The sequence below is a fragment of the Arvicola amphibius genome, chromosome 11, assembly GCF_903992535.2.
Source record: "Arvicola amphibius chromosome 11, mArvAmp1.2, whole genome shotgun sequence".
Lineage (NCBI taxonomy): Eukaryota > Metazoa > Chordata > Mammalia > Rodentia > Cricetidae > Arvicola > Arvicola amphibius.
In genome coordinates this window covers 78,956,886-78,966,205 of record NC_052057.2, presented here as the reverse complement: position 1 = coordinate 78,966,205, position 9,320 = coordinate 78,956,886, and the positions used below count along the sequence as shown (strand labels likewise).

The 9,320-nt window shown below is 50.0% G+C and overlaps 1 protein-coding gene across 1 annotated transcript; it reads left to right on the top strand.

Annotated features, from left to right (window-relative positions):
* Positions 1-1,210: 1,210 nt before the first annotated feature.
* Positions 1,211-8,652, top strand: Prdm13 (PR/SET domain 13). The gene is given in 5 exon segments (XM_038347101.1): positions 1,211-1,271; positions 1,274-1,497; positions 3,011-3,142; positions 3,472-3,592; positions 6,950-8,652. Coding segments are annotated over 5 exon segments (2,241 nt in total).
* Positions 8,653-9,320: the final 668 nt, after the last annotated feature.

The following is a 9,320-nucleotide window of genomic DNA, read 5'->3' as shown; positions in this document are numbered from 1 at the left end:
GGTGGGAGTGAGGACATATCATTGGAGCCACTGCCGGAGTTTCCTGGTGACTTCAATGGTGGCAGCATGGGATTTGCAGAAAGGTGCTAGAGTTGACCCAAATGCCTGCTATGGCTCCCCTCATCCTGCTGAGAGATTGTGGTCTTTTTTGTTTGTTTGTTTGTTTTGTTTGCTTTAAACATAAATAAAAATTTAGCCTTTTGGTTCTGGAGAAGTAAGTGCCAGGACTTTCTTCCGGTTTTAAACTTAAAAGCAAAATAAGGTTTGAATTGATGGGTCGCAGGCGGTGTGTGTGGGGGGGGGGGGGGCGGCGGCGGGGAATACGCGATTAACAGCCCTGCAGAGAACTTCCTCCTTTTCAAGGCCGCAGTTTGATCCACAGAGCGCATCTCCTACGAAGCTTTGTGGCTGCTTCCTACTCTCAGAGAAAACTGCGGGCCCTGAGTGCGAAGAGCAGCAGTGGTGCTCAGCTGGCTTCTCCCTCTCAAATTGTTCCGGTGGTTTCATATTTTGGGGCAAATCCGGGTAGAGGGAACAGCTTACGTGGTTCTGAATGGTGGACTGGCCTGAACCCAATCCCTGAAATGGAACTATGGTCGTTATTTGAAAAGTGTAGGTATTTTCTGGTGTTTTCCCATCAAGTACCTGCCTAATTTCTGTATGGCACACGCCAGAAATCAATAGAAGTTAACAAGTCCTCCAAACAGTCTCCATCTCTTTGTTTAATCTCCTTTACAATAAAGCCAAGGGGAGAGAATTAAGAATCTTTGAAGTAGACCAAGGCTCAAAGGAATCAGCCAAGTAGACTTAAAGTAGTCACTTATTTCCCAAAACTGGTTTGTCGGCAAACAATAAAAGGAAGTAAAATTTATGGAGAAATTATACAGTGGATTTGTCACTTAAAATATCGTAACTGTCTCAGGGACAATACCCCATGCTGAGGATTAATGGTCCCGCCGGACCTTTGATTCACCAGCGCCTTTTCTTCGCCCTTGACAAATTGGATTTTTAGGAATGGGAAGGTCGCCTGGACCATTGTGTGCTAGCCATTCAGAGGCCTCGATTATGCAGGGGGCTGAGGGAATCACTCCATGTGACCCTCTCGGGTGGGACTCTGCAGCTGCTTCACAGCGCAACTCTCTCACCAAACTCCGTGCCCTTGCGCTCGCTGTGCCAAAAGGCGCCCGCCCGGATTGAAAAGGCGCAGTGCATGCCCGCCCGCGTCACTCCTCCTGCAGAAGACGCACGTCCGGGTGCGGCTCCTTCATCGCATGAGGCTGCTCCTGGTTCTGTCACTCTCTCTTCGTGGAGGACCCCGCGAGCCCCAGCGTCTGCCAGGCGGCGGTGGCAACAATGCATGGAACTTCACGCACTCCAGCCACCAGCGTGAACGCTGACTCCTGCATCCCGGCTGGCTTGCGCCTGGGGCCCGTGCCTGGCACCTTCAAGTTGGGCAAGTACCTGTCAGATCGCAGGGAACCAGGGCCCAAGAAAAAGGTACTGGGCCATTCTGGATTTCCGTCCCTTGCGGTTCGCCTCCCATTGCTCCGATCAAGAAAAGGGATAGAGAGGAAACACGGAGAAAAGGGATACCTGCTAATTCTGCAGAGTAGAACTATTCGATTAGCCTTAGAATGTCTCATAACTGAGCTGGACGTGGGGTGGGTTGAAGGGAGGACAGAGCTGAGTGGAAACAGACTTTATAGGTGGGTGCGCCAGGATCTGTAGGGATGGGGGCCTGTGGGAACTGATAGTTTCCCCCAGCGCTCTGGGGTGTCCTCAGTAAGGTGGTAAAGTTCCTAACTCTCACCTGGGCTCTTGCTTCTTTGGATAAACATACCCCTTTTCTCTGGAGGCATCAGATGGGAAGGACTTTTTCCCGGTTCTGTTTACTAATTTGAGGCTTAAATTTTGTTTTAAACAAGTCAATCCCTTTTCTCAGAGGAGACAGTTCTTGTGAGGCTATTAGTTCTCGGAATATACCAAGTCCCCATTTATTTACTTGTAGGTTTGGGTAGGAAATGGAAAGAGGATGAGTCTTGTGGTGATTAATATTGGTGCCATTTGAGAGGTAGTGGAGCCCCACCCTCGAGGGGGACACTCAGTTGGGACCCTTGCAGCTGACTCTCAGAGTCCGAGATCCTCAGGGACAACTCTTCAACGCTGACCGCTCCCTCCCCCACCCCCACAGTCTTGACCCCTGATTAGAGGGGGAATTTAAAGACTCTTGCCGGCAGAGGGTGAGGGGGGGGGGTGCCTTAGCAGTCAAGGACTGGCAGGCAGGACCGGGAAATTAAGTCAAAAGCTTGTTTAAAAAGGAAAGACCGTGGTTTTAACCAGCGCCTAGAGCTTTCCTGCAAGAAGTATCTTCCGTGTCTGAGGAGCAGGACTGGCACTTTACTCTTGGTGCCAGAAAGCCTCTGGTCTCTCATTCGGGTCTACAGCCGGTTTTGTAGCTAACCACGCCTCTCTCTTTAAACGCGATTTAATTGCTTTTAAATGGCCTGCTAGCTGCAGGCAAAATTTCTGTGTGCTGGCTTTGTTCTGAGCATTTCGCCGCGGAGTTCTCTTGCACCTACGAGCAGTTCTATAGAATGGGGAGGCTGAGAAACAGGGTAGGAATACTGCGCCAGGCTTCAGAGTGGGCTTGAACTTGGAACCACTTCTCTCCCCGGCGTTAAGGATGCTAGAACTGCGCGTTAGGGAGAGGTGGGGGAGTGTTTTGCAATTGTTAACGTCCGGGAGCTCTCAGAGAATGCCTTTTTCAGCTGGTGTTTCCAAGGTGTGTGGTTTGCGGTGATGGTCGTGGTGCTGTCTATCATTCAACCTTCCTCATTTCTCCATTCTCTAAACTGAGACACTGAGGAATTATTCACGCAGCAGCTCATAGAGGTTGGGTCAAAGAGAACACAAGCATTTTCCGGAGTTGGGTGGGGTGGAGTACAGTCTTTCCTCTGGGTTGTGAGCCTGGCTGTGGCATGTGGGGAAATGACCATTGCTTGTATTGCAGGTGCGCATGGTGAGAGGGGAGCTGGTGGACGAGTCAGGGGGCTCCCCTCTGGAGTGGATAGGGTTAATCCGGGCAGCCAGGAACCCCCAGGAACAGACTCTGGAAGCTGTTGCTGACTTACCAGGAGGACAGGTACTGTCAGTGCCCCTCATCCTTGTCAATTCCAATTCCATCCACTATTGGTCCCTAAGGCAGCCGGGCATTCTGTAAGTAAAGAACTTTGAAATGCAAGAGTTCTCCTTTTAAACGTGCCAATGACCCTGTAAGGAAGATACTTTTGGTTTGCCATTTAAAGGACGAAGGATGAGATTCAAAGCTATCCAGTAGCTTCTCCAGGGCCACAACGTCAACATTTGAGCCTTTATTCTCAAGTGCCAGGAAATAATAAAGAACCTTATTGTTATTACTATTATTGTTTATTACTTATTACTATTACTATTACTATTATTATTGCATCCTAGATCTTCTATCGAGCATTACGAGATGTCCAGCCAGGGGAAGAGCTGACTGTGTGGTATTCTAACTCTTTGGCTCAGTGGTTTGACATCCCCACAACTGCAACTCCGACTCATGATGAGAAAGGTATTGCCTCTGAGAAGGTCTCCCCAATAGTGAGGGTGAGCAAGCGTAGAGTTCTACTCTTCTCCTGGGTAGTGGGGGGTGATCCCAGACCTGAAGAACCTTTCTGTTCAGCGCTGTGGAAGCGGAATTCATGCTCTTTACACAGGCAGAGAGGGAACTGCTGCCTTAAAAACATTAGTAAGTGGTAACAAAAGTGGGTAATAATCTCGTCCTCAACTGCAGCGGAATACTCCTTAGGAACGTCATGGTTTCTCTCTTTCCCATTACGTACCCCGGATAACAAGCATTTACTTAATGAAGAACTGGAGACTTAATATGCCACAACAATATATCTTGAGTTCTAGACCCCAAAACTTAAACTTAGAATACTTTTAAAAAGGTACAAGGATGCTCTTTCTGTGTTAGTTTTCCAGGAGAGCAGTGTATTTGATAGCATTTTAGAAGCATCATGCCACTTGCAGCTGGTCCCTGGGCAGGTACTAGAGTTCTTGCTTAAAATGGTATTTATTCATTTCCCCCTACTAAGTCTACTTAAATTGAATCTGGGATGTATCTCAGTTTCTTCTCAGATTTATTTTATTCCTTCCAAGCCAAGAGCCAGTTAATGCAAATTAAGGAGTAGCCGCTAAAGAGGAGCACATTTCAAACCCTCCACACAGCACTGAAGGACATTTCCTGTGGGAAGAAGGCTAAAGTAGTTAAGGTTCTGAGACTCCCTTCTCATACTCCATACGGCTTCCTCTGCCCTTCCCCCTACTTGTTAATTGTTTTAGCTTGTTTATAATTTTTCCAAGAAGCTATTTACCTATAGACAAAAACAACAAAAGTGTTCCAAAATACTTTATCACAATCTCCAGAACAGCTACTCCCCTGTGTCCCTTTAGAAACAGGTAAATATTAATAAAAGTGTGGTAATTTGGAAACACTTCTTGGGTTGGACAGGTTTTTTTTTTTAGAGAAACGAGTCATTTCACTTCAAAGTACCACTGTTTTCTGTAAATCAATTCTATTTGTTTTTAAATAGACTTTTTATGTCCAGAATTCATAAGAATTATCCTAATATAGTTTGTTCCTTGAACTACATTATCAGAATCTTTTGTCAAGTCCTTCCAGGAATAAGCGCAGCTGTCTCATAGGGGAACACTCAAGCTTGCCATTCTACAACAAATTGTGCCAGCCACTTCTACACAGAACATTTCTCATAGGGACAACCATACAGGGAAAAGCTGCTTGTTTAACCCATGTGTTTTATTTCAGCCAACTACTTTTATCAATGCCATATGACAACTGATAATAAAAAAAATCCATCATTTTACTGTTGGGGAAGGTTATAGCCTATTTTGAAGCTGACATTTCTAGATTGGCATGTCTGAAATCTTTAAAATTGCTTGAGGGGGAGGAGCAAAGTCATTTATGAAGAGTGAGTCACTTAGTGAGAGCTGAACCTTAGGATCTGCAGGACCTGTTGATGGAGATAAGCTGGAACACACACATACACACACACATACACGCACACACGCGCACGTGCACACGCATACACACACGCACGCGCGCACACACACGCACGCACGTGCACACACACACTTGCCCTACGTTTTGGGAAGAGGAAGAAATTAGTAGGGATAACATCTCTTTTTACAATACTAGCTAACTTCAGTTAGTTTCAGTTTCACAGAAAGGTTGAGTTACTGCCCTTCATTTTAAGAACAAAGTGTACTTGGCTTTGCACTGGCAGAGCCATTCTGGAGCAGACTGAAAACTCTTGAGCAGCTGAACTTCAAACACTCCAAGAAAACCAAGGGACCACCCTCCTCTTTTTCTAAGAGTTGTTTTACATAGGTGTTTTACGAGGGCAGCAGGAATATTGCAATGCTCTTGTGTAAGTCTTTGAGAGACACCTGGTATAGAGTAGTAGAAGCAAATCCTCTGTCCCCCTATTTCTCCCAGTTCTCCTTTGACCTCGATTGGAATAAACCACTCCCCTCCTTTGAGAGAGCCCTCGCTGGCCTGAAACTTATATGTAGAGCAGGCTGGTCTTGAGCTTACAAAGATCTGCCTGCTTCTGCTTTCCAAGGGCTGAGATTAAAGTCTTTTGCCACCACGACAAGCTCTTTAGTAATGTCTTAAAAGCAGGAGCTGAGTAGATGTAAAGAGGGAGAATGCAACTTTTCCAGTACATCTTAAGAGATCTACAGTGTACTTCGGGATTTCCATGTGGCTCAATCAACTTCTTTCTCACAGACAATCAGTCACTTAAAAACACAACAAACTGCAGGACTGCATTTGTATGCACAGTGGTACATAGAAATTAGCTTTTAGTGCCTGCTTAGTAGCTATGTCACACATCTGTCTCTGGATTGTGTTCAATGGCCCCAGTAAGTCAAGACATTTACAGTGGAAGAGACACAAAGAATTGACACTAGCTACACATGTACACCAGCAGAACACTTATGGTAGAGAACTCTGCACTTTTAAGAGCAGAGTACCTTTCTCATTTTTATATATTTATTAAGTGAAATACATCTCGCCCGAGCTGGTATCTCTGCACCTACCTAGGAGTTAATTAACTTTCAGGTAGAACTGATAAGATAACGCTACACCATCCTTCTCAGGATATAATCATCCATCGTAGGATATCAAAAAGTAGAACTTTTTTTTCTTCAATGTAATCCGATGAAGTTACTAAAAGAAATAAGGATGCATATAATTTTGAAGAGTAGCAAATCACATCCTTATGTGGGGATTCATTTGGTCACGCTCCAGGAAAACCTCAGGCGAGTGTTTAAGTCTGGGAGGGGGTAGAAAGGGCGGAGAGCCGACACAAAAGACATTGTTATATGAAAAGGAATGATTACATATGGCCCATACATACAGGATATTGTCTCGCCTGGTAATGAGGCGCTCACGACTATTAGATTGGCCTTTGTTCAGTTTATCCAACTCCTTGACATACGCCACCTATTCTGTAAACGCCAACAGATGGGCACAGGCACAGCACAGCTTCAACACTTGATTTAAGGCAACAGCTGCTCTCTGCCCTTCCCAGTCAGCCTTCCTGTGTCCTTCTCTTCCAAAGGAGGGCTTGGAGGATGTCTTCATTGGACGGCCCCAGGTTACCTGTTTTGCTATTTGAGTAGGCCTTTGAAGATAGAGGTGGCAAGGGTTGGCCATTTACATTCTTTGGGAGGGTCTTGATAGGGTTACTGAACTTTATCTGTCGGCCCTAAGACCCTCACTCCCATCCCCGCTTCTGCCGCACCATGTGGGTCAAAACCTGGACTTTGCCTGGTCCCGTGGTGCTCTCCTTCTGGCTCCCTTGCTTCTCACAGGGTTACTTTCCTACTGTCTCTTGCCCAGGAGAGGAGCGCTACATCTGCTGGTACTGCTGGAGGACGTTTAGATACCCTAACAGTCTCAAGGCACACCTGCGTTTCCACTGCGTGCTCAGCGGCGGCGGCGGCCGCGCCTTCCTGCATCAGGAGCACGCGGCCAGACCCGGCGCTGGCCCGGCCGCAGAAGCCCTTGGCCTCCCTCCGAAACCCACCGCCCCGGACTTGACCGCGCCCCTCCAGACAGGTGCTTTGAGGCCCCAAGCACAGGCCCCTCAACTCGCCCAGGCTTGCGGAGCGCGGGAGAGCATCAAGCGCGAGGTTTCCCTGGCGCCCCCGGCCACTTCACCGTCCCCGGGCAAGTGGGGAACTCCCAGGAAGAGCAAGGAGCAGCCAGATCGCACCCTGGATGCGAGCGGGGTGGCCCGCGCACACAGTCACTTCCTGGGCATCGTGGGCGGCTCCGCAGCCGGCGGCAGCGGCTTGGCATTTTACCCCGGCGTGCGTTCGGCTTTCAAACCCACTGGCCTGGCCCGGGCAGCCGCGCAGGGCGACCCCTACCGGGAAGAAGGCGGCGGTAAGGGGCCCGGCCTGGCATTGGGCCGGCTGCTGGGTGGGGGTCGGGCCGGCGGGCGCCCCAGCAGTGGGGAGAGCCCTTCTGGCCACCACCACCATCACCACCACGCTCACCACCACCACCACCACCACCCGAAGTGTCTGCTCGCGGGGGACCCGCCGCCACCCGGCCTGGCGTGTCCGGGGGCACTGCGAGCTTTCCCCCTGCTGGCGGGTCACACAGAGGAGGTGTCCGCCTTTAAGCACGTGGAGCGCGCCCCGCCCGCAGCTGCTGCGCTGCCCACCCCGCGCTACGCTGCTCTCCCTGCACCCGGGCTCCCCCTGGAGCGTTGCGTGCTGCCGCCCCTCGACGCCGCGGGTGGGCTCAAAGCCTACTCCAGCGGCGAGTGCAGCCCCCTGCCCGCCGTCATGCCGGCCTTCACGGTGTACAGCGGAGACCTGCTATACGGCCCCCCTGCCGCCTATTACCCGCTCAAGCTGCACTTGGGCGGGCTTCTCAAATACCCCGAGTCCATCTCCTATTTGAGCGGGCCCGCGGCGGCGGCGGCGGCGGCGGCGGCGATGAGCCCGGCGGAGCTGGGCTCCCTGGCCAGTATTGACCGCGAGATCGCCATGCACACGCAGCAGCTTTCCGAGATGGCGGCCGGGAAGGGTCGCGCCCGCCTGGACTCGGGGACTCTGCCTCCGGCCGTAGTGGCAGCGACAGGCAGCGGCGGCGGGGGCGCAGCAGGCAAGCCCAAGACGGGCCACTTGTGCCTCTACTGCGGCAAGCTGTACTCGCGCAAGTATGGGCTCAAGATCCACATGCGGACGCACACGGGCTACAAGCCGCTCAAGTGCAAAGTGTGCTTGCGGCCCTTCGGCGACCCTAGCAATCTCAACAAGCACATCCGACTGCACGCGGAGGGCAATACACCCTATCGCTGCGAGTTCTGCGGCAAGGTGTTGGTGCGCCGCCGGGATCTGGAGCGTCACGTCAAATCCCGCCACCCGGGCCAGAGCCTGATGGCCAAGGCGGGCGACGGCCAGGGCGCGGAACCGGGCTATGCCCTGGAGCCTGGGGATCCCAAGAGCGAGGACAGTGATGTGGACGTCTGCTTCACCGATGACCAGAGCGACCCTGAGGCTGGGGGCCGAGGCGAGCGCGACTGCTAACGCTTCGGTGGAAAGGGAAGGGGTGTGGACAAAGTAGAGACAGGTGGTGACAGGAAGGACTTGGTTGATACTGTCGTTATTCTGGGGAGGGTGCTGGATTTGGAACAGTGAGTTTCTTCTCCAGTTCTGGAATGGAGCAACGTTTAAGGATGGGCTGAAAAACAGTCAACGAACAGCCCGTAGGGCATGTGTCTCCATAATTCAGGCCTCTAGACTCGGGCATAGACCCTCTCCCTAGGCATTCTGGTCTTTGGGGTTCAGGATCACATCAATTATAAGCATCTCACTGCCCCCAAAGGTGATGATTTTAACTGCCACACTTTTTTTTTTTTGAAAACGTTCTTTTCTGTGGAGGAAATCGTGCCTTTTGAAAAGATGTTTAGCGTCAATTTTGTTAGCATTTCACGGCGTAGGCCAAACAGTAGCTGTGACACCCACATACATGTTTCCGTTTTTTTTTTTTTTTTTAGCCGTTCTCCTGTCAAAGACCACTCCTTGCCACATTGTGTATACTGTGGTAGTGGATGCACAAATTGGTCAAGTTGCAATTATTTATGAGAGAATAATGATAATGTAAAATAACGCATGAATCTAAGAGCACGCAATATATAAATTTTAAAGAATATCCTATTTGGTAGAATCCAGATGTGTCTGTTGTTTTATAATGA